This window comes from Bradysia coprophila (genome assembly GCF_014529535.1).
Source record: "Bradysia coprophila strain Holo2 chromosome IV unlocalized genomic scaffold, BU_Bcop_v1 contig_144, whole genome shotgun sequence".
NCBI classification, from domain to species: domain Eukaryota; kingdom Metazoa; phylum Arthropoda; class Insecta; order Diptera; family Sciaridae; genus Bradysia; species Bradysia coprophila.
Genome location: NW_023503373.1, coordinates 2,534,638 through 2,559,337, shown reverse-complemented (window position 1 = coordinate 2,559,337; position 24,700 = coordinate 2,534,638). Strand labels below are relative to the sequence as shown.

Sequence of the window (24,700 nt, the reverse complement as noted above, 5' to 3'; positions counted from 1 at the left end):
AAATTTAGTTTAACTTATTGTTGTTGCTTCTTATGAATTTTGTAAATTTATTTTTTGTTTTGAAAGAAACTACGTAATGAACATAAATGATCGATTATGTCGTCATTTAATCTTGATCGTAGTTTACTGCAAAAGTAACCAGCAGCCGATAACGCTCGCTCACACTCAACGTCGTATTTCCGACCAATTCCAAACACTTTTCTCATGTTAATGACTTTCGGATGCGTATTATACCAAGATTCGGAATTCTTCCCGTGAAGAATGAGATTGATATATCTTCTATTCCTTAGTGACGTCCACTCGTCAAACATCGTACAAAATCTTTCGCTTTTCGCTACCAAACCCTTTATAACTTGCTTCTGATGTTGACGAAATTTTTTAGAGCAGTCGATTGTCAACTTTTTGAATGATTTGGCAGTCTTCGGAAGAATGTAGCCCCGAGCTTTCAACGATTCGCGCAGTTCTTCAGATTTTTCGAAAACGTTGAACGTCAGACCGTCTTTCGCCACCAACGTAGCTACAACTTCATCCAATGACTTTTTGCTTCTTTAAGAATTAAAACGTTCTCCGATTTACTTGGTTCCATTATAACGACTACGACAATTAGGTTAGAGACAAAATCGTGCTTTATTTATGGTCTTCTTTAATTGTATTGTACGTCATGCAGACACAAATTTTGCTTATATCTAGCAATTTTGATTTTGAAACCAAATATGCTTGAATTTTCGTATCATTTCATGTGAATATTTATCGATTTTTGAAAATTTATTTTTTCAGTAAAAACCGGTATCGTTAGCTCTGAAACCGGCAATCGGGATCCCGGTATTACCGGTACTACCGAAATCGTTTATACCGAAATCCTTTCCCTAATATTATGTGAACAACCACTTTGAACAAGACAATGAAAACGTGAAGACTTTCGATTTAATTATTTCATATTAACTGAATATATTCTTGTCACCAAATCAAGAACAGAGAGAGACACTAAATTCTAAGTATCGTAAAAAATTAAAATAAATCGATGACGACGGTAAAATTACAAAAAAAAATGGAAAATTTCAGCATTTCCAAATCAGAAGCATTTGTACGGATAATCGATCCACACAACTTGCGGATCTCGAAATTTTATATCGCCTGGAGAGAACGGTGGTTCATTGGGGTATGGCCAGTCATCCGAAGGATATTCCGGTGGCGATTGTCGTCGACCTAAATTGATATCAAACAAAATCGGAAAGTGTTCGAAATGGATTTTCTAATTAAAATTTACCCGCGATACATCTTGGATACAAAACATTTGGAACAGCCGGCACTATACGTTCCAAGAGAATATCGTGTCGCTAAAGCGAAGACAATTCGGTCAAAATACATTTTGTTAGCTTTCAACTTGAACATCATCCGTATACTCACCCATTCAGATCCAAAATCGTAGGTGTAAACACACTTGTTCTTGTTGGCTTCGTCTAGAGCGAATTGATCACGAATTTTGGTTTCCTTTTCGGGAATAATGTTGAAGTCATGTTCCATTGATCGATCCGGAATGCCAATATACTCATCAAGTTCAAAATCACCAGACATTAGCATTGCGAACACGTCACGTTTGGGTTTGACCATTTCAAATTTGTGCAAATGTTCATCCGACCATTGAAATAAATCTTGAATTGCCACATGCAAATCGAAGAAGGAACAATTTGCCGGCACTTGTATTCGACGCCATATTGGCGGCTTGGTGTATTTTAAGGCAACTTTCAATTCGAAAATTGTCTGTTCATCCGTAGATGCAGCCATTATTTGAGATTAATTAAATAAATATTTAATTAAATTAACTGGACACACGTCAACGCTCAACGCACAAACAAGGTGTTAGGACGAATCGAAACAATAAAACGTGTAAAACCAAAGGCTCTATACCTTTATATAGAGCCTTTGGTAAAACTAAATATTGAGACTTTACTATCAAAGTAAATAGTGCGAATGGTTCTTTCGAGAAATAATAGATCTCGTCGGTTGACCACTGTCAGTAGGGATGGGAGGCGTTCAAAATTATCGATAATATCAATCGAAAGAAATTATCGATAATCGATTAATCATATCGTTATCGATAATTTAATAATTATCGATAATCGATTAATCATATCGTTATCGATAATTTAATAATTATCGATAATTATCAAAATATCGAAATTCGATAATTATCGAAATATCGATATTTTGATATTTATCTGAAAATTCATGATAATATACCGATATATCGGAATATATCGATAAATATCGGATTTTCGGACCGAAATATCGATATATCGAATTATCGATATCTTGATAATTATCAAAATATCAATAATTATCGATTTTCGATATTTTTTTGATAATTTTCGATAAAAAAAAGTCGATAATTATCGATTATCGATAATTGATAATTATCGATAATCATTTTCATTATCGCCCATGCCTAACTGTCAGTGCTATCGGTGCGATCGCATGCCAAAATTTGTGTGCAAATAAAACACAGCCAACTTCGCAAAGAGGGGTAGTTTTTGAAATATTTGGTGGAAAATTGAATTATAGCTATTTTGCCAACTAGACTAGTTAGTAAATGGGCTTGTTTTGCGCACTAGATGTGAGTTTGCCGATACGAGCGGAGCGCAAGACCCCATCTAGTAACGTGTTAGCAACAAGATTTTATCTACTGTTACTGCGTATAAGTTGCTATATTGGTTATATGCATAAAGCATATAAACCAAAGCACCTAGCAGGGTAATAGAGGTTTTTACACATCAAATAGAGTAGTATTTTGATACCAATAATACCATTATTAATAATAATTTTGCAATGACATTAGGAAAAAAAAGATATGGAAATATTCACATACTTCAATTAAACTGCCGTAATGGGTTGTGATGAAAGTTCATGGTTTGACCGTCGAAACTAATCGCCAGCGCCAATGTCAACATTTTCTTTTTGATTTTTCATTTCAATGATCTATTGAAATAGAGATATAGACTCAATAAACCAATTTATTCAACGTATACTACATGCCTGAAACATAAATAGTTTCACAAATTTATTTACTGAGCGTCATAGACCTGAAACGTCATTCTTTATCTTTGTCTTTGCTAACTAGATTCATGCTGAAAATTATGAATTTTTTCAACTTACAGTAGATAAAACACTTTTAGTAACCTGTGAAACGCTTATTTGAAGTCAAGGAAAATAAAAGCATTGAATTGTTCGAAAGAATGTCTAGAATTTGTTGCTGCATTTGTCAGTAATTTAAATATTATTCCGCTTTTGTAAGGTTTGCAATGATTACTTTGCACAAAAAATCGTCAAACACCACGTTTCATACAAAAAATTCACCACGCCTTGCACAAACCGAGGAGATCTATTTTTTCTAATGTTGATTAAAATGAGGAGTTGGTCGAGTTGGTTCAATTAATTTCTTGTCATAGATTGCAAGTTTCGTTAAAGAAAATTGAAACTGACCGCGCCGCGTCAGTAAAATGTATTCTTTTCAGCCATATAAAAAATAGCCGAACAAAATAAAATTGTACGCACTCATTCGCTTTCTATATAAGACTGACTCATAGATATTCTAATATTCTAATAATCCGTTGCCAATTCGGGGTGACACACCACACTTGATGATAACATAGTGGATTTCAAGTTTGACAATAGACTGTGTGCGATTTTGACAAAAAAGTTTCACATTTCAATAAAAAGAGGATTTACTGTGAATACCATTGAAAAAAAATATTTACATTTTTTATAGAAATTATTGAGAAAATGAAAAAATAGAATGGATCGAGATATCCTTTTAGTCTCATTCAAATTACAGCTTGAGCTTTTAAAGTGAGATATAAAATCAAGCAGACATTTTTCAGATATTCTGTTTACACGTTTGTTCTACAGAATAATAACTTACATCAATTAAAAATACGTTATTTATACTTCACACGGTCTATTTCATAGCAGGTGAATTCTGTTTTGTGTGTCCCGCGTATCTAATAAAATGGAGGTCTGCGTGACCTTTCCAACAGTCTATAGCCTTGCAGTCAACAGCACTAATTGTGCAATGATACAAAGATGATGTGGTATTAGGAGAGTCGGGACAGTGCATGGAAAGATGAACAGAATGTTTCAAGAGCCTGCTAAGTCAGAGTGTACCACAAGCGCTGGATAAAGTATACTGTTGGCATTTGCACTTTGGACTAAATAGAAAACAAAATTTTTGTATGGATGGCCAGTCTAATACTAATAGGTCATTGTGCGAATAGCATTTTAGTATGTACTATTTAGTAGTCGGGTGTCCCTTCGTATTTAAAATATATTTCGAATTATGGAAATAGAAAGATTTTTCACCAAATATATACAATAGATTGTGGGCACGGACCGTCACGCAACGAACCCCAAGGTCAATTTTTCATTTATTTCACATTTCACTTCGCTTCTGTATATTTGGGTGATTTGGGTGTGTGTGCAAATCCATTCATGAATTATATTTCAATTAACCATCAAATCTTCATAAAGATTATTTTCTTCTTTTATTCTTTCCTGTTTTACCGCAACAAAAAGTTTTTCTTTCAATGAAAAATTACAATCTCCACGCTTCGATATAATGAATGTCACAAAACTTCAGACAGCGAACATATATTTTTTGCTCCCCCATCTAATTGCTCTATGTATATTTGATGTGGTTGTTTTTCGTCCCCAAACGAATGATCCCCCTAGATGAGATGACAATCAATGTGACGACAACACATTTTATTCATCATTACAAGCTTTGTTTTAATCATATATAAAGTGGAAGCGTTAGCTGGCTGTATAATACCATTAGATTTTTACACGGAAAAATGATGAATCATTTCACCCAACGGAACAACATGTCTTTTGTTCTCAATTCCAACGTTACCGGTTCTAGATGTACATCGATATATATAGTTTTACTGATGAAATACATGGTGTAAAAATATATATTTGTTTTCCGCCTGGTACGGAGGAATTCACAAGAAATGACCGTCTCCTTAGAACCGAACTGTAGACTTTGTGGGTCGACGTGTTTTCCGCATCCATCATGATTAATGTACTTTTAAATCGATGCTTCGTTTACGTAACTTCTTTTTATTATTTATCCGATTCTTTCACCGAAGCATATCTAACGTTAAACAAAATAAATGATTGATTGGCATATTATTATTGCCGGAAATGAAAGTTTTACGTTTCACGTGTTTCTGTGGTACGACTTGGAACGGCATCTTCTGTTTAAGGAAATATTGCTTTTTCGCTAGGATGTATAATTCAGTAAATGCATATATGGGTAGAACCCATTCACTCAACGACATTTTGCAATATTAGTTTGCAACAGTTGACAACACCGGAAAACGTTTTAAAACGATCCGTCATTTGTAATTGACAGAAACAATTAAAAAAATAACGAGATCTAGCTAACGGTAAGCGTATGCTGAAACTAATGAGTCTTTTCTCACTGTAGTGTTTCACTAGGAAGATAAATTGGATATAATTTTATGCAGCCAAAATAGCCTATGAGTAAAATAACGTACCTATGTGAATTTGAGGGTGAAGCACACTGTTGTCCTTTCTCCCATAGATACGGAATCTATTATTTATTATACGCTTTTCAATTGTAATTCACGCCGTAAGTGTGCCTAAAATTTGAATTTAAAGTGACGCTACGTTAAAAAGACCTCCGCACTTTCCATTTTGAATTTCGACCGCACTTACGGCGTGAATTGGTTGATTTTTGTTATAGTCTGGATACATCTAGTCTTTACACTATAGATCATTGTCAATGTCGTTTGAGATGTCAAATTAGCTGTCATTTTCACAAAGCTGACCACAATGTTACAAACATGTATATGGAGCTGTCATTGTTTGAGGTTAGCTTTGTGAAATTGACAACTCATTTGATAGAAGAAACCGTTATTTGACACTGATCTATTGTTTCCATAAATCTCCTCAATGAAAACGAAACGATGAAAAAAATTTACATAAGATCAACACACTTCAATCATGATTAGTACACTAAATGTACTGATACTGAACGGAGTGTCATACCAATTTTGACACAGTTAATGAGAGAGTGGATCTTTTTTTCATACAACTACTTTTTCATCACTACTATTACTCATGCTTGAACTGCGTTAATGAGATCAATTATTACACATAAACGTGTCTGCATTCTCATAATCCGTAGTTATGTAAGTATGCACACACTGCAAAACATACATCAAAAATCATTATCCCCTTGAAACATAATAGCAACGCACTTCAAGCATGAGTGGTACTCTAAATAGGTTACTGAAACTTGACAGTGTGTCAAACAATTGTAAAACACTGTAAAGAATCATTTCATACAAAATAATACTCTATTTGGCAGCTGTCGACTATGATCTCTTTTGCTTGAAGTGCGTTGATAATAGTTATTAGCTAAAGGGCTTTTTTAGAGTTTGAGATGTTTCCAGTTCGAGACAGAGGCGAGAAATTACAAAATAGTCATTTTCTCACCTCAGTTGAAACTTCAAAAGTCTTTGCTGTGAAAAACGTTGTTTTCACATCGGAAAAAGTAGGAATATTCAATTTCTCGTGTGAGTTAGAATTTCCAATTTTTTTCCCTCGATGAGCAATAGTCGAGACAATAGTACTTTACATGCCACATGCGTCGAAAAACGTACTATCCATGTTTCAAGCATGATGAAGCTAATAAGCCTAATCTATATTAAGAATCTATTTTCGACCAAATGTTTTCTTTTCAAATTGGGAAATTGGAACACTAAGTTCAAAGCACTGAGAACTCGAATAACTTGTCCTTCGTTGGTGAGATATTGGTTTACATTTTACTAATGGACAACCCTCGAGATCTTGTGGAGATTTAATTTGCAACAAACTTCGTTTGAAATGATTTTTTTTTGTCCAATGTGTGCATGGTTATTCTGACTGCAGCATTCACGCAATCGAGGAACATATTTTGTACTCATTTTAAGTTAATCATCAGTTCGAAAACATTTTTATTAAAATTTGTGAAGTCAGGTTTAAACTTTGACTTGCGGAATAAGTTATAATATTTTCTTGTTATTTCACCTGGCGTGTGTGCTCAATAGTGCTTTAGGAATTATTATTATTATTAATTTGCAGTTTTCGGTAAGATTTTAGATGGAGATTCCAGTGATCAAGCTTCAATCAATATATGAAGCTCGCACTTACTTGACCTTTATATTCATTAAAAATTGATCTCACCTTACAATTTCAACCGGCTTCTGACGTGTTTATTTTGACCTGGTTTCTATTTTCTCTGACTCAAAAATAGATCCTTCGACTAAATCATTTCCAAATTTCTAAATTATTCTAGGTGAATTATCACGGCCCGTATTTGTGCTATCTCTAACCAGCCAGTGGTTGTGCTGAATTATGAATAAAAGTAACAGAAACGTTATTATTTTCGGCGAATCTGGTAAATAAAGTTTCAAACATGGAATTATATGTCAACCTTTCACAGACGGCAAACATATCCAAAGCGAAACAATCTTCTACATCATGACTTTGATGATTTTGTCAATAAAAGATGATATTGCCATCCGTAAAAGGTTGAATTGAAAACATTCGATTTAAAAATCAATTTGCTTAGGAAGTGGAAAGAGTTCTCTTGTGAATCTTTTACTTGGACAAGAGAGAGCCAATGTCTCAGACAAAGCTGTCGGCTGTACGTTCAATTTTCAAGAATACGCGACTCCAAATTTCAATGTGTACGATACTGTTGGTCTCTCTGAAGGAAGTAAGCTGATTGAAATTTTGGAAACTGAAATCTCGTTTTTGACTCATCGTTTTCATTGTTTTTAGTGAGCGGAACAGTGAGACCAGATTTGGCAATCAAAGAATTGATGCATTTGCTTCAAAGCTTACACCATGGCGTAGCTCTGTTGATCTTTGTTATACAAAAGGGAAGAATCAAGAAAAGTTTGAACAAAAATTACAACCTATTCGTCGACGGACTTTGTATGAAAAATGTTCCGGTTGTTCTTGTCATTACCCACTGCGAAATGGAAACGGTACCAGGAACTTGGTGGAATGAGAACCAACAACATTTCGAGCGATACGGGTAACTTAAAAATTTCGCAACGTTTCCTTCACTTGATTGTAATGAAATTCAACATACAACAGAATGACATTCAGAGCCGTTGTATCGGGTTCCGCATTGCAACCGAAATCTGCACCCGAAATGATGCGTCCGGTGGTTGAAGATTTAAATAACAAAACTGTCGTTGAACTTCTAAATGTAATCAATTCAAGTATGTTGGTTACGCCTTGGCAATTTGCAGGCGGATGGTTTAACTGGTTCTATGCTATTGCTAAGAAGATTGCTTGTATGATGGGGAAAGTTGTGAACGCACATTATCATTACGCTGCCGAAGTCCACAAACAACATTTGGCTGAATTTTTTAAATCGCACGGCTATAGTTCTGCTGAGGCTGATGAAATGATCCAGCATTTTAAGGCTGATTCGACTCCTGAATCGGATGATGATGAAAGTGAAGAAGTTGTCACTTGAATAATTTGTAGAGGTAAGTGCCCTCTTCTGTTTATGATCTAGTTAGCAATCTGATAATTATTGAACTTTCGAAATAAATTTGGTTTTTTGTCACATTTGTAAATCCTACGTACACGGCCGTTTCATTTATCAATTGACTGATCGAATTATTCTACGTTCATCAAACCTGAAATGAGAATCTGTTCGTGTAACCACAAAATTCAATCATAATTTGGGCGAAAGGCAATGCGAGCTTGTGGCATTACTAATAAATGTCCCATATTGAAAATTAGGTTTTCTATCATGAAAAATGTATCCAAACGACCATATCGCCTATTACCCAAGGTGAGAGAATATCTATATATTCGTATTGTACGCTTTTATACCGGCAATGTATATTCAAACCACGTGCAATGGGATTTGATTTTCCTTTCAAGTTTTCATTTTCGATATAGGTTTTTCTTGTTACACACATTTTTTGCGGTTGCGGTGTGTGTGTGTATACCACGCTACATTGGATGGTAATAACAATAATAAATAAATCAATATTTTCTTTGATATTTTCACCAAAAATGCTCGTTTGCACGTTTACATGGTTCCTCCATTTCATCCATTGATTGGTGGTTTCCTGAATTGTTCTTCTTCTTCCCAATTTTTTTTTTGTTCTCATCGTGTTTCCTTTTAAAGTAACAACCAATTGTTTTACACTTCAAGGCACATAAGGTATCAATAAATGAATATTAATTGGCTTGTTGAAGGTGCTTTCCTTTCGAACCGAAACGGAGTGTACTTCCGGGACGATACAGTTAGATAATATTTGACCATCATTTGGAAAGTTTTGAAATTGCTTTTCTTTATTCGATTGTAGATATACAAACAGAAATTTTAAAAGTTCTTACTCTGAATGGATCATAAACTTTAAGGGGTTTTTTTCGGGCAAGGGTATCTTTACGATATGGATTTCTAGTCTCTTCTACGGAAGAGGGTTGCCAATATCTATTTTTGATGTACAATTTCCGTTGGTTATTCTTACCTCAATGCGTTTTTTATATATACGTAAAATGGTGAAAACATGAAAAAAAAAGAAATTCGAAAAAGTATTTAGATGTAATAATGAAATTTACGTGATTCAAATTTGTTAACCAATCATCTCGTACCACTGACACAAAATATGCTTTTCTGTTATCTGGTAAATTACTGCAATTTATTTTAAGTTGCAAATATACCAAGTCGTTTTCGGGGTCGTTATTTTAATTCAACGTTTGGTTGTATATTTTGAATTGCTTTGAACGGTTTTCGATTTTGTGTTCTTGTTCATGATGCTCAGTTGTTGTTTTTTTTAAATTCATTTTAGCCGGAATGTCAGATCCGAACTAGGCGATCGGGCGTCGCCCGAAGGGCAGTTTAAAATTAAAAAAAAAAACAATTTTGCTCACTAAGCCTCCGGTATGAACTCATTTCCTCGGGGCGTAGTGAGTAAAATAAGTAAGGCTCGGAACAGGTCAGGTCAACCTGAAACCTGATTTCTCGGAAAACCTGATTCGACCTGAACCTGATTTGATAGATTTTGACCTGAAAGTCTGAACCAATTTTACCAATTTCTACTACAACTTTTGACAAACGTGTAACTTTTAACATACAAATAAACTGCACGAAACTACGAGACGAAAACCATAATTTTAGAAGTACGTGGCAACAAAAATCAAAAAGAATATGCAAATTGAATTAGGTCATTTCAGGTTAAAGCTGAAACAGGTCAGGTTAGGTCAAGTTAAATTTGAAACAAGTCAGCTCAGATCAGTCCACATTTAAAACAGGTCACGTACGACGCACATTTCAGGTCAGGTCAGGTTTTCGATTTTCAGATCATTTGTCGACCTAAGCCCAACCTATTCCGAGCCTTAAAAATAAAAATTGTTTGGAACTTTGTGTATTGCCTTGTGGGGTTGCAAACGCCACAGTTGGCAAAATAAAAAGTTCCCAACAAGGAGCTTGTTAGCCAGTCCGTCTCTGCGGAATGTTATCTATCATCTACATCTTCATCGCGTTCCTTTGAGACATCTTACCAAAATGAGAAACGCAACACTCAATCATAGATTTTTATTTGAATTAGCTTTATGGGATACAATTTACAAGTCTGTAACCGGTCGTTTGGCAACCCACGCTTTAACAGCATCCAAAGCATTGACGTTCTCGACAACTGCTTTTAAATTCGGATACGCGGCGAGTAGATCGAACTTAACCATGTAGTTGAGATAATCAATAATGCCGGTAAGATAGAAGTCAGCCCATGTCAACTGAAACGAATTGAACAATTGCACACACGTTAGCAAACAACAATAAAACATCTTATGTATAATAAAGTGCATTGACGTAGCAAACTGAAATATATACTTAAAGTAAATTAAATTGAAATCTGTACCTTTCCAAGAGCCAAATGACCATTATTTTCCTTAGCAATGGCATCTAATTTCGTCAAGTAAAATGGAATGGTTTCTGCATTCAATGTAACTCTTTTCTTTTCCTTAACTGCTTCATCCGGTTCATATTGAACGGTTGCTATTTCTGTGGTGTGTGTGATGTCACACAAATAGAAAAAGGAAAAAAATGCAATTTATTTGCCAGAAATTCCATTTTAAGATACTTTCGGATAAATCGAATGTTACGTACTCGCTCTGAAATCATTTACAGTGTCCACAGCTGTGTCAATCAGTAAATTTTCCCAATCATTAGCTCCGGACAAATTAACTCGTTTAGCAACGTACCGCGCCATCGATACGCTTTGATGTACGCGTTGTCCATCGACTTCAAGAACAGGCATTTGACCCATTGGCATGGCTTATGTGAGAATTTGTTAATTAAAATGAATAAATGCAAACTAAGAGAAATATTATCATACTTGGCTTAAGCACTGCCCATTCTTCTTGGCTTACTCGAATATCCTCATAATCGACACCACCATATGCAAACAATAGACGGATTGGTTCAGCTAACGCTTTCACATTGAAGTAGCTTAATTTGAATTTTGGATTTTCCGATGGGAAAGCCATTGCGGAAGTTGTTCACTGAAATAATCGAGTTTGTTATACAATTGGCTGGTTAATTTCTTAGCTATTAGATGTGTGGTGTTAGTCATGGACAACATAACTTGGTTGAATCAAAGAATAATACATTACTGTCTTGCTGGGACATTTTTTGTTCAGGGGTGTGGGAAAGTCGTATTTCGAGCCGACGGCGAGGTGAGGCGAATGCAAGACAGTACAGTGCTTTGTTGTCTGGTGACCAGAAAAAGCAAAAAACCGGATTTGAGCAAGACAGGATTTTCTGACCGCAAGAGAACAAAATCTTCTATCGTCTCTCTTGTTTGGTAAATGACGAATTCGATACATGTAAAATAAGCTAAATAACTGGTTGCGTAATTGTTTCATTCAACTCATAGATAGAAGTGCAAAATTGCAATTTTCCCTTTTTGCTTTTAGCAGCAAAATCCGTAATAGTCAAAACAAAAAATTTTCAACAGTTGCTTTTACAGTAACTTGTAATATTATTTTGTCCTACGATTTATATATTTTTACTTCCGACGAAATTTCTATTTTATGAAAGGAAAATTGCATTGTGCAACAGTTGATTTATTAGCTTTCATTGATGGTTGATTTATTTTCTTGTTTTATTCGTAGAGGGTGACTTCATGCTATTGGAACTGAGGAGTAGTTTTTGAACAATAATTTCACAGGTGGCAAGCATATAACCGGGGATAGAGGTCCAATCTTTTACCTGTTTGAATCAAAGTTTTTTTTTCACCAGATTCCAACGTAATCGTTCATTTCATTGATTTTAATCACATTAGTACACTGAAAATATATTACGAAGGTATGGTCATCATACAAATGGAACAGCATACAATTTCATGCTAAAATGCAGTTCAGGAAAAGTTCAGGAATACTGGTCACTGCATTTGTGGGCCATAAAATCGATAAAAAATGTAGTCTGAAATCTGAAGCTCAGATTATCTGAATCTGATTAGAACTAAACCTGAATTAAAAAAACTTATCTGACTTGAAAATCAGGTAAATCAGGTCAAGTTATACCTGAAGTTTGACCTACTTTATCTGAATATTACGGATTTTCAGATTTCAAGTAATTTCTGGTCAGGTCAGTTCAGATTCAATTATTTTCAGTTCGACCTGAAAATCATGTTGAGATCAAGGGATACATGACCTGTTCTGAGTCTTAAAAAATGTGACCACCTTTACCTTTAGACAGAACTCATTGTTTTTTTCTTCGTCGGCGACCGAGAGGTTATAGAAGATTCGCTATTTTAAACTCTTCTGCGTTCCGTCACCAAGCATGTTATGTCAACCTCAAATGTTTCTTGGATCAATAATAATTTATGTTCTCCATCAACGTTGTCTCCATTCATTCCCTATTTCATCCCCAAATCGAAAGGAAATTTCGGTAACTTTATTCGAAAATTGGGTTTTGATTATACTTAGCAAAGTATCGATTTCTATTCGTAAAATAAATTCAATAAATATTTTATCTGTCCTTACTCATACGTCATTATATGATGTACGCTTACAGCATTGTTTTCAACATGTCAAAGTGATAATAAAAAGCCTACAACTATACGCAATCATTTCTTAGACTGTGCTCAACATAGGGTTCGTCGATTATAATTTTAAGGTATCACACCACCTGTTTCCTAATTAAATTATCTGATAACCATTTTGTGATAAGATAAGTAATGTATTTTGTTTGAGGCAAATATAGTGTGTCAACATTGTATAGTATACGTATACGTATGCTGATACCAGAGTTAGACGCTAAAAACTAAAAAATGTCATTAAAATTTTCCATATCCTCTTCCAAGTACTGATTGTCCGAATTTCTGGACATAAATAGATTCTTTTTCGACTCAGGCAAGAAATAGTAATTAATACAACCGAGTGATAAATGCTTTTTTAGGCACTAGATGTGTAACAATACACATCGTGTGCCTAAAAAATCATGTATCACCGAGTTGTATACAACGTTTTTCTCAAAAAAGGCAACGAAAGTTTTACTTTTCGTCACTGAGTTGGGAAAATATTAATTTTCTCACCTCAACTGAAACTTCGAAAGTTTTTGTTGTGAAAAGCGTTGTGTTGACCTCCGTAAAAAGAAGCAAATTTAATTTTCTCGGGTGTCTTGTCGCCCTCGCTGCGCTTTCGAAAGGAAATTTCCACTTTTTTTTGCTTCGTTGAACAAAAAAACATTTTTTTTAAACTGTCCTTACTCCGTTTCTACTCTACCTAAGCTACATAATGAATTCATGGTACCTCATATCCAGATCCCTCCTCTCTTGTGCCGCAAAAATGTATAAAAAAAACCCATAACTTTCCCATTTCACTCATACATAAATCAACCCCGGGGAAAAAATCGGTCTGACTTCGTCAAGGCCGTGTTCATTCTTTACAATTTCTAAAATTAAGATTCCCGCAGCAATAAACTTCTAGACGAACTCAAATTTCTTTAAATCCGTTTGTTTTAGAAACGGTAATATAATTCATCTGTTTTCGACAACATTGCAAAATAAACAATGAACTTTGTTTGTCTAGTGTTCTCTTATATGTTATATAAAAAAACCGAAAATATTTAAAATCAAATAAGTGAAAAGATCTTACATCAAACTTTACGCGATGCTTTAAAAACTATCTTACAATGAATCTACAGAAACACGTACTACGATAAAAATGAATGTAGTGTAGGTGTATAATGTGAAGAGTGTAGACCATAGATTTATAAGAATGAGATATGTGAAAAATTGTTGAAACTTTCCACGGAAAATCAGTACACAAATACAATCGAAATGATTTCCTCATTACTCCAACAAATACAACACTACCGAAAGGTCAAGAAAACATCCAATTCATTTTCTATTCGACATTATATCCGTTCATGACTACCCTTCATTAGTAAACGTCCATTAGCTACACAAACACAAATAGAAATCGATTTGGTAAATATTTTTATAATTTCAACGGACGTCAGTTAATTAAAAGATCAGCTAGGAAAGGTCAAAAATGATTATTTCTTCTTTTTTTTATTATTATTTCAACCTAATGGACAAGATGAACCGTAACTGTACAAACACATAAAAATAGTAATTCATCAACATCACCGCTTACAGTGGAACGGCAATTATTTTATTTGAATTGGATTCAATTATGCACAAATTCATGCCCATAACTATTTGACGTAGACTAATGTCGACTGAAAAAACAACACTCGAAACGAATCACTAATCATTTTTATTTGTCTAGTGTTGACATTTCATTAAATTCGTTTAAATATTCACAAGCGCATTTGAAATGTACATTCCATTTAAGTTGGAAAACATTTTGCAATTATGTGATATGAGAAGGAATAAATGAACTTCATTCAGGGACTGTATGTGAAAACTATTCACATCTATAATCTATATACACCAGGAAATTCTACAATGGCGCTACCTACTGATGAAAAACGTTTGAGATAAAGAGAAACCCAATGGAATTTTTATTCAAAAATGTATAGAATTCACACATCGTAATATATCATTTAAAGAAAAACCACAGATGGTGACAACTCACTACTTCTGCTATCAAAATAATCAAAATCCATACCTTAATTGAAACTAACTAACTTGTTAAAAGTATCGCAGAGTACTAACATTTTTTCAATTACTTGTGGAAAACAACATTTTTCTCACAGACATTTTATACGATATTACACCCATACCCATAACGGCCAGAATGTTCGCTTCATCTCATTTTTACCTTTAAGCTGAAGTGTATATTAGAATATATGTGAGAAGCGTATAGTTAGAGTTATTTAGAATTTTATACGTCAAGGCCAAAACAATTTTATGTGTTTTCAAGAGTCGCACACACACACATATGAGTACGAGAATTTTATGTGCCGGCCGGCCGGCTCAAACATAGATAGTGCGTTTTTATATATTTTTTCGTGTTGAGTATAACGCACAATAATAAATGGAACCTCCAAACGAATTATATACGTTTTTTTAGAGTGATTTTTTTATGAAGTATCCACGAGCGGAGATATTTTCATGTTAATTCAATCAAACATTGCGTGTATGTACAACCTTGATCTTGACGAAATTATGATATATTCTCATACACTAACACAGTTGAGGCTTATAAATTTATTATTGAATTGGCATAGAACGACGACAACGTTACATGATGTCTATAGACATCTGGCATATATATTTATCCTCAAACTCTAAATGGTTATATCGGTGTTGAGGATGGAAAAATATCCTCGCGTCACGAAGAGAGAAGAAACGACAAATGTTCGCCTTTAGTTGTTAGCACATAAAATACATAATAAGTAGCGTAATTGTACCAATTTTTGCGTAAGTATCGTAACTAGTAAAGTGGTTCTATAAACTAAAAGAATTGCCCGCGTATTATGAAACAACACTTCATACAGTGGACGTCAGTGATATTTGTATAGAGATTTGATTCAGCTGGTTCACTCATACAAACATGACTACGTATACGTCTTAACACAGGTGGAACATTTACAAGCACGCACGTGGTAGTAGTAAACCTTATAAAGACGTATAACCAGTTTTGTTTGTATAAGTGAACCAGCTGGAATATTCCTAGTAAATGTTAAAAGAATAACAGAGTCGCTTTCTGGCCCGAGTTTTTGTTTCTCTCTCTCTCTTCTCTCTCTCTCTCTCTCTCTCTCTGAAACTCTCTCTCTCTCTCTGAAACTCTCTCTCTCTCTCTGAAACTCTCTCTGAAACATGTAGTTGTTACTCTGTTAACATTTACAATATTCCTCCAGCTGGCAAACAGCTGAATCAAGTTTCTATACAAATATCACTTACCTTCACTGTCAATAAATTGCTTGATTATAAGTCATTTGAAGATTAACAAAATAATCCACAAAAGCAAAGGTAAGAGTTAATTCTACTTGGGTAAGTCTAGTACCGCCCTTAAAGGTTACATTACCTGAGCAATTAAAATTGGCCAATAAAAACACTTTACGTAACAGTAGTATTAAACGGAGAAGTGCATTTTAAAATCATTAAAAAATCGCCCTAGCCGCGCTAGATATCACTTTATTGACTCTTACATAAGAAAAACAACAACTTCAGAGTTCGTCTCTTAGGTTGATGTGTAGTAGTTCACAATCAAATGTTAACGTTTCACCAGGTGGAACTAATGTACTAAAGCCTTCATCTCCGTATGCCAGTTCTGGAGGAACAACTAGCCGGCGTTTTTCACCTTGGCACATTCCTAACAGTCCTTGATCCCAGCCCTTGATGACCTATTTTAAAGAAGAAACAACAGAGCCAACGTAAATTTAAATTTTTGTATGATCGATTGAGAAATGTGCGTTATAATAGAAATCGTAGACTAAATTCAATAAAGGAAATGACGGAGGTAGAAGGTGGGTGGTAACACAGTGTTCAGCTTACCCATCTTCTACTTTTCCTTCTACTTCTACTTATTTATTAGGTGCATCGAGACGAAAATCATGACCTATAGCGCACCTAACATTCAATCTTATCTGTACAGTGAAACACTTCACATTCAATTCACCTCGCATAATTACGAGTATTTACGATATTTACGAAATTATCTCTGTAGCTTATCGAAACGTGTTCTTACATTATTGGCTCCAATAGTAAATATAACCATATGACCGCGTTTGTAGGTGTTGTCGAATTCAGTTCCATTAGCCAAGTATCCCTTAAAATGCCCGGAAGTTAGATTTTCATTAAAAAAATTTATTTATTAAAACCTTATAGTGGATGTGCAATAAATCTCCATATTTGCTTTTTTTGTAACACTCCACTTGATGCGTTATTTCCACTTTCAGTTGTGGCGGTTGTTTTACATCAATCCTTCCTCCATTCGCGCCATTCGCACAAAGAAAGGCTATCCAACAAATTACGATTATTGAATATTTCATCCCGTTTTTGAAACGTGAACAACTGACTAGATTCTGGTCAATAGAAGATCAATATACATACAGGTGTTTATAAACTTATAGAAGATAAAGCATGCTTAAGATAATAACAGTAGTACAGTGGACAGCAGCAAATTATGGAAAATTCACTGAATTCACAAATTTTAGTGGAAAATTTATGGGTTTTATTGGATCCTATTGGAATTATTTCTGTACAAACCTACTCATTCTCTACTCTAGATGCCTAGAGCATATTTCTAATCCTGATCTCTCACGTTATGAAGGCGTGTCTGGTCGTTTTAGGTTAAGTTAGGATCCAGTTTTGTTTTTTTTTTTTTAAAGTTTCTTTATTTGTTTAAAAGAACAAACACAGGAAAATCTTAAAACAAAAATAGCGGATACAAATCCTACTGCTTTACATTGACAAATTCATTACAAAGCATCGCGCGTGAAAGAAAAACAAACAACTGGCATCAAAGGACTCCCGAAACAAAAATTAAATCAAAAAGACAGGCTTTAACGGCAATAAGCAAACTTGAAGAACTAGAACATTAGAAAATTTCAAGTTTAGCCAGAGAAACGCAGATCCCAAAACTAGCTCGAGAAATGACCAAATTCACTGGTTCAAACTATACACTTGACGAGGTATACCGCGTTGGCTTTTATTGAAAATCGTAATCGGATGGTTGTTGTCTCCGATAGATTCATCGGTTTCCCATTTGGACCAGAAGGCAACCGGCAGGTATTTAGGGTCCACCCCATGATGAAACGTAGCTATGTTTTTGATAATAGGGTCGTCACTATCAGCACACCGTTTGATGAAATGTAATGCTTGATCCGTGATAAATTTGTCCACTCTAGCCGTTCTCGCTTTGCGATACAAGGTGGAATTATTCGCATACAAAAAACTGCCTTGTTCGCGTTTGGTATTTGTGGTGGATCGAAGGATTTTTCTCTCTGACAACCGAATTCGTTCCATTTGTGCTGACGACGTGATCGAAGGATTGGCCCAAATTGGTGCAGCGTAGCATACGATAGGCCTAATTATCGATTTGTAAAACATTGTTTTGACGTTGCATGAAATCTTGTTGCTTCGCAGCAGGTGCCGTATTTTACTCGATATAATGTTAGACTTGTTGATCACCTTATCAATGTGACACTTTGCTGAAGCATTCTTTGAGAACCATTGTCCCAAGTATCGCATAGAATCAACGTTTTCGATTTTCTTGTTGTTAATACTGATGTTCATCTTCTTAGCGTTGGATCTAAGTTGACGAGAGGTGTCCGTACAGCGACCGATGACATTTAGCATTTGGCTTTTCTTCTCACAGATAACCAACTTCCAGCATTTGAAATATTCGGATATACGACGAAGAAATGAATTGAAAGTTTTCGATGCGAGCTCACAATCCTTATGTGTTCGATAGAACAGCGAGTCGTCTGCAAATTGTGATTTGTTGATACCTGGATGAGTTGGCATGTCATTAATGAAAGCGAGAAACAACACATCTGAAACACAGCTACCCTGAGGAACGCCAGCTGGAATTCTTTGTCGACGTGACAACACACCATTCGTTCTGACCGACATTGAACGATTTTCCAGAAAGCTTTGCACAATTTTGCATAGTAGCATAGACAGCCCAAGATTCATTAATTTGTGTATCAGTCCATTATGCCATACTGTATCGAAAGCAGCTCGGATGTCAAGCAGAACAGCTGTTGTAATTTTCCCATTGTTTAGTCCTGCCATAACGTTATCGTTGAACTGGGCTAACGCGTGTAGAGCGGATCGCTTGGGACGGAATCCAAATTGATCGTTAGTCCAGATACCATTGCAAACAAAATGTCTTCGAATTCTTCTCTTGAGGATGATTTCATATATCTTAGAAATCGTGTTCAGCAGTGAAATTGGGAAGAAATGGGCAGCGAATTCGTTTGCAATTTCGTCAGAATTTGAAACCGAAACAAGCTTGTCTTCGTCTAGAAAAATGTTGTCGATAAAACCAGGTTTTCTCTTGTATTGCGAGAATTGTCTTACTACGTTGAAAGCGTCCTTGCTTGATCGAACTTGTTTAAGTCTCCGATGATAGAATTGACTGAAGTCGTCTCGTAATGAGTTTTTGATCATTACTCCAATTTGACTGATTGAGCTATGTATACGAGCTAATTCTTGTTCTTGAGCTCTTTGATTGTTGACTCGCCTATTTAGTAATCTGCATAAACGTCGTTTCTCTTTGAGGAGACACATTGACCGGCTTGAAATTCGAATGCTGGCCTGTGAAGAGGTCGATGGAACATGCTTGGCTATAACGGATTGAAAAATTTCGTGTACACAGTTGATCATGGCATCGATTTCGCCTCGTTGAATATTTGACGTGGTGGGAATACAAACCTCGTCGAGTTTCCTGCCAATTTCCTCATTAATTGCATCGAAATCTGCTTGATCAAATAACTTTCGAACGTACTTCGACTGGGATTGACTTTCTTCGAAGCTGATGGTGGTTTCTATTGCAATGCCGGTGTGATCGGATAATTTGACGATGTTTTCGGCTGTGCGACTAACAACATCGGCGAGGTCTGAACTGACAATAAAGTGATCAATCAGTGAGCCGGAAGACGCTCTGTGGCAAGTTGGATATTTGGCATGTATAATTCGAAAATCACCAGAAGCGTGTAATGGGTAGATGTTGATGCCATTGGTGTTACATTTGACGTCTCCAAGTTGGGTGTGGCGAGCGTTTAGATCTCCACCAACTATAACACTGCCATCGAATTGATCTAAGAAATCATTGAAGTGTTGATACTTCGCTTTGCACTCGACTGGAACATAAGCTGCGATGAGTGTGATCGGGTGACCATTGGAAAAACACTTGACAACACAAGTTTCAAAGAAATTTGATTGTACACGAACCTGTTTGGCGTTAATACTTTTCTCTAAAACGACCATCGTACCACCACCAGCGTTATCCATTCTGTCGCACCGAAACACTTGGTAATTGGGTATTGAAACTCGAATGTGCGGTTTTAGCTTCGTTTCTGTGATAAATGCAATTGCAGGCTTGTAGTAGTTAAGATGGTGAATGAGTAGTTTTTGCTTGTGCTGTGGACCCAGAGCATTGATATTGAAGGCCACTATTCGACCAGACATGATAGTTTTTGAAAAAGTTCGTGTTGCGCTGACATTAGTTGCATATTCTGCCAAAGTAGATTTCTAAGGTCGGAGGTTGATAATTTGTCTGTTACTGATGCTGTCTTCTGGTTTGAACCTTTCTTGGATTTTTGATTGTTAATTGCGCTGGATTTGGTGTCGGATACCTGATTGTTGGCAACAACGCTGCTGAAAGAGACATTGCGTTTAATTTCAGAAGGCGTTTTGCTTGCATTGACTGCTGCTTTGCAATTGAATGTTTTGGTTTGGATAGTTGCTGATTCGCTCCGCTCCTTTGTTCGTTTATCAATGATGGGCTTGATGTGTTTGATGAAAAACGTACAGTGATGAAGGTCATTTGCAGAATGATTTTGGTGACAGTTGCAACATACAACTGGTAGACTTTTGTTCGTGTTGCGGGGGCAGGCTGAAGGTGGATGGTCCTTATCGCATTTAACACATCGGTACTTACGATGACAACCGGCTGCTGAATGGAAAAATAGCTGACAATTTTTGCATTGAATTACAGGTGAACGTTTCAGGACTTCCACGCGAATTTTGACGTTTAAAATACCATCAATTGATTTAAAGTGTTGAATGGTGACGGAATTTGGAGTTGTAACACGCCACAAATCGGACTGAATTTGGCGAGACCTGGTGTATCCAGTAGAATGACGTTCTAGTGAGCTGACAGGGCTGACAGGATCCAGTTTTGTGTTAATGTTAATTATAAAAAATGAGAAGGTCGATTCATTTTTGAAACTTTGTACAGTCTGAAGGAGAAACTCGGGTGTCGATTAAGTGGAAGATGATACTTTCTTTCCCAAACATACTTCAGGGTGGGCCCGAAAAATGATATAAATTTCCAGATTCTCTGAAAAACAAAAACAAAAATCGTTGAACGGTTTTTTAAGATAGTTGGATAAAACCAACGCACTGCTCCTAGCATGAACACTACTTTGACAAACGTCGAATTTGGAGGCTTTTGTGATGAGAGCTACCCTTTAAGATTGATTGTATTGTGTGTTTGAACTCACACAACTAAAACAAGTCACCTCACGAAAGAAACGCAGTGCCTACTGTGACTTCATCAGCCTCCAAATATTTCTTATGTTCATGCTAGGAGCAGTGCGTTGATAAAACCAAAAATAAGTTATCAGCTGAGCAAATGGCACAAGTAATGACAGATGATATGATTGACAGGCGATTTTACTTCACTCCTTAGGAATACCTAGAGCCAAAACGTATTCGTAGCATTCAAGAAAAAAGAACAATCGCAGACAGAGTCTAAGATATTTGACATATCTGAGGAAGAATAGCATCATCGAAAAATAAATCATAGAGCTTTAACGCAAAATTTTTTAAATTAAGATAAAAAGCGCGAAAGTTTGGGAGTTTTTCAAATACTGGATTTTATTTTGCTTGATGATATCTTTCCATCAGAATCATTTTTCAAAAATATAGGACCGCAATAACGACCACGAATGTGTTAGCCATAGAGTATAACTCTATGAGCCAGGCAGGAGCGGTTCATTTTTGAAACGTCAAATATATGACCTAATACACTGTATCGAAAAGAACTCAAATGAACGCTGACATGAATTAATTTTATTCCCAAAATGCAAGGCTATTAGATAATTCAGATCCTAGTCAAATCAAGTACTCCTGCCTGATTTATTTTACTCTGTTGTGATGAAAGCCGAGTTTTCGAACTTTAAAAAAAAAATATTAGCAGATTCGTAATCAGGGGTTAGTTCTAGATGGCACATCTGGCAGATCTGGAGGTTTAAAATTAAAAAACTTTCTGCAAAACACTATACCTTTTAGGGACTGTACTACCAACGCACTGTTGCTATGGTACAACCTTTAATATCAACTTTTTCAAAAACTGCCAAGTAAAATATTTCAATTTACGTCAAAACTACTTGTGGAGATCCCCACATGATTTCATGCAAAAGCAGCGATGGTCCATCACTTTTCAAAATAATGCTGTTCACTCACACCGTGACTCAGTTGTTGTTTTTTTTAGCAATTATAACCGGAATGCGAGACCAGAACTGGTTATGGGGTTAAGGCCATACTGGACGATCAAGAGTCGCCCGAAGGGCGGCTGACTATTTGAGGTGCTCACAATTTTAAAAATCAAATTCAAAGCATTTAATGAGTTAAGAGATTTTTTATTTGAAGCAGCTTTACGGGATACAATCTGCAATTCTATGTGATCATCGTTTTGTGTCAAGAAGTGTTAATCTTCAAGTAATGATATGTATATAGCCTACTACTAGAAAACTCATAATTTGTGCCAATTTTCGTAAACGATTGAGTTTTCTCGTAGTAGATAATCCCGCCACAAACATTTATTATTTTTACTCAAATCCGGTACATTTGGACACAAAACGGTGTTCCCACTTTTTCCAGAAAGGACGCGGATGCAGAGTTACAATTTACTTTTGTATTGATAAGTCTTAACAGCATCCAAAGAACTGACGTTGTCGACAACTGCTTTTAAATTCGGATAGGCGTCGAGTAGATTGAGCTTAACCATGTAGTTGAGATAATCAATAATGCCGACAAAATAGAAGTCAGCCCATGTCAAGTGAAACGCATTGAACAATTGCACACACGTTAGCAAACAACAATAAAACATCTTATGTATAATAAAGTGCATTGACGTAGCAAACTGAAATATATACTTAAAGAAAATTAAATTGAAATCTGTACCTTTCCAAGAGCCAAATGACCATTATTTTCCTTAGCAATGTCATCTAATTTCGTCAAGTAAAATGGAATGGTTTTTGCATTCAATGTAACCATTTTCTTTTCCTTAACTGCTTCATCCCGTTCATATTGAACGGCTACTATTTCTGTGTGATGATTGTGACACACAAATTGAAAAAAAGAAAAAAAAATGCATTTCCACAAATTCCATTTTAAGATACTTTCAGGTAAAATGAAAGTTACACACTCGCTCTAAAGTCATTTATAGTATCCACAGCTGCATCAATTAGTAAATTTTCCCAATCATTAGCTCCGGACAAATTAACTCGTTTAGCAACGTACTGCGCAATCGAAACGCTTTGATGTACGCGTTTTCCATCGACTTCGAGAACCGGCATTTGACCCATTGGCATGGCTTATGTTAGAATTTGTTAATTAAAATGAATAAATGCAAACTAAGGCTAAGGCTAATGCAGGCTAAGAGAAATATTATCATACTCGGCTTAAGCACTGTCCATTCTTCATGGCTTACTCGAATATCCTCATAATCGACACCACCATATGCAAACAATAGGCGGATTGGTTCAGCTATCGCCCCCACATTGAAGTAGCTTAATTTGAATTTTGGATTTTCTGATGGGAAAGCCATATCGGAGTTGACTGAAACAATAGGTTTGTTATACAATTGGCTGGTTAATTTCTTAGCTATTCGATGTTGTTGTGTGGTGTAATGGACAAATTGTTTCAATCTTCTATAGTCTCTTCTTTGGTAAATGACTAGTTGTTTGCTTAATAAGCTACATAACTGGATGCATAATTGTTTAATTCAACTTTTAAAGTTTTTGTTTTACACGCAAATGTTCTGTCGAGAAAAGGGTAAAAGATTTCTTCCAAAGGTTCTAAGCTTTCCATTGATACCTCATTTGCAGTGCCGGTGATTGCCCACATAACAGATTTTTATGTTAGTAGATAATGTACGTTACAACTAGCATGTTAGGTTCACAAAAACCGTCATCAGTACCAGCCCAGACCTGTCTGAAGCTCACACGGATTTCGAAAATTTTTGTTGTACATTTTTTTAACATAATATCAATGGATGTTCTCAAACCTGCCATGACCTCAAAAGTATTTGACCTCAGCTTTCCAACGAGCCCACTCTCATCTGCATCGCTCACATTTAGCGGCCAAAAAATGAGGTTGAAAAACACTCTTTTTCCACATTCGGAGATCTTCCACCAGCAACCAGGTGTAATCTAATGTTAATTAGGAAATTATGTCACATGACTTCAAGGAAGGTTCGTGACAGTTTAAAATGTTCCATTTCTCTA

The 24,700-nt window shown here is 35.6% G+C and overlaps 5 protein-coding genes across 7 annotated transcripts; 1 reads left to right on the top strand and 4 right to left on the bottom strand.

Annotated features, from left to right (window-relative positions):
- Window positions 1-646: 646 nt before the first annotated feature.
- LOC119071320 (uncharacterized protein y4hQ-like) lies at window positions 647-1,904 on the bottom strand. Its single transcript, XM_037176204.1, has 3 exons — window positions 1,408-1,904; window positions 1,268-1,337; window positions 647-1,206 (listed from the first exon to the last, which is right to left on the bottom strand). The coding sequence occupies exons 1-3, from the start codon at window positions 1,783-1,785 to the stop codon at window positions 1,073-1,075; spliced, it is 582 nt and encodes a 193-aa protein (XP_037032099.1). The 5' UTR covers window positions 1,786-1,904; the 3' UTR covers window positions 647-1,072.
- Window positions 1,905-6,873: 4,969 nt separating this feature from the next.
- Window positions 6,874-20,703, top strand: LOC119071289. 2 transcript variants are annotated; one of them, XM_037176160.1, is made up of 6 exons: window positions 6,941-7,152; window positions 7,361-7,462; window positions 7,637-7,783; window positions 7,849-8,107; window positions 8,170-8,570; window positions 20,693-20,703. In XM_037176160.1, the coding sequence occupies exons 2-5, from the start codon at window positions 7,420-7,422 to the stop codon at window positions 8,555-8,557; spliced, it is 837 nt and encodes a 278-aa protein (XP_037032055.1). In that variant the 5' UTR covers window positions 6,941-7,152; window positions 7,361-7,419; the 3' UTR covers window positions 8,558-8,570; window positions 20,693-20,703. The 2 variants fall into 2 exon arrangements, with proteins under 2 accessions (XP_037032054.1, XP_037032055.1); XM_037176159.1 differs by lacking the exon at window positions 20,693-20,703 and having other exon boundaries at window positions 6,874-7,152; window positions 8,170-8,672.
- On the bottom strand, window positions 10,623-15,277 carry LOC119071312 (glutathione S-transferase-like). 2 transcript variants are annotated; one of them, XM_037176191.1, is made up of 5 exons: window positions 15,181-15,277; window positions 11,436-11,601; window positions 11,207-11,374; window positions 10,959-11,101; window positions 10,623-10,833 (listed from the first exon to the last, which is right to left on the bottom strand). In XM_037176191.1, the coding sequence occupies exons 2-5, from the start codon at window positions 11,584-11,586 to the stop codon at window positions 10,666-10,668; spliced, it is 630 nt and encodes a 209-aa protein (XP_037032086.1). In that variant the 5' UTR covers window positions 11,587-11,601; window positions 15,181-15,277; the 3' UTR covers window positions 10,623-10,665. The 2 variants fall into 2 exon arrangements, with proteins under 2 accessions (XP_037032086.1, XP_037032087.1); XM_037176192.1 differs by lacking the exon at window positions 15,181-15,277 and adding an exon at window positions 15,106-15,154 and having other exon boundaries at window positions 11,436-11,603.
- On the bottom strand, window positions 16,635-17,561 carry LOC119071333 (peptidyl-prolyl cis-trans isomerase FKBP2-like). The gene is made up of 3 exons (XM_037176218.1): window positions 17,339-17,561; window positions 17,206-17,286; window positions 16,635-16,861 (listed from the first exon to the last, which is right to left on the bottom strand). The coding sequence occupies exons 1-3, from the start codon at window positions 17,507-17,509 to the stop codon at window positions 16,685-16,687; spliced, it is 429 nt and encodes a 142-aa protein (XP_037032113.1). The 5' UTR covers window positions 17,510-17,561; the 3' UTR covers window positions 16,635-16,684.
- A 2,388-nt stretch (window positions 20,704-23,091) lies between the features above and the next one.
- Window positions 23,092-24,021, bottom strand: LOC119071415 (glutathione S-transferase-like). Its single transcript, XM_037176292.1, has 4 exons — window positions 23,871-24,021; window positions 23,620-23,787; window positions 23,376-23,518; window positions 23,092-23,250 (listed from the first exon to the last, which is right to left on the bottom strand). The coding sequence occupies exons 1-4, from the start codon at window positions 24,019-24,021 to the stop codon at window positions 23,092-23,094; spliced, it is 621 nt and encodes a 206-aa protein (XP_037032187.1).
- Between the last annotated feature and the right edge of the window lie 679 nt (window positions 24,022-24,700).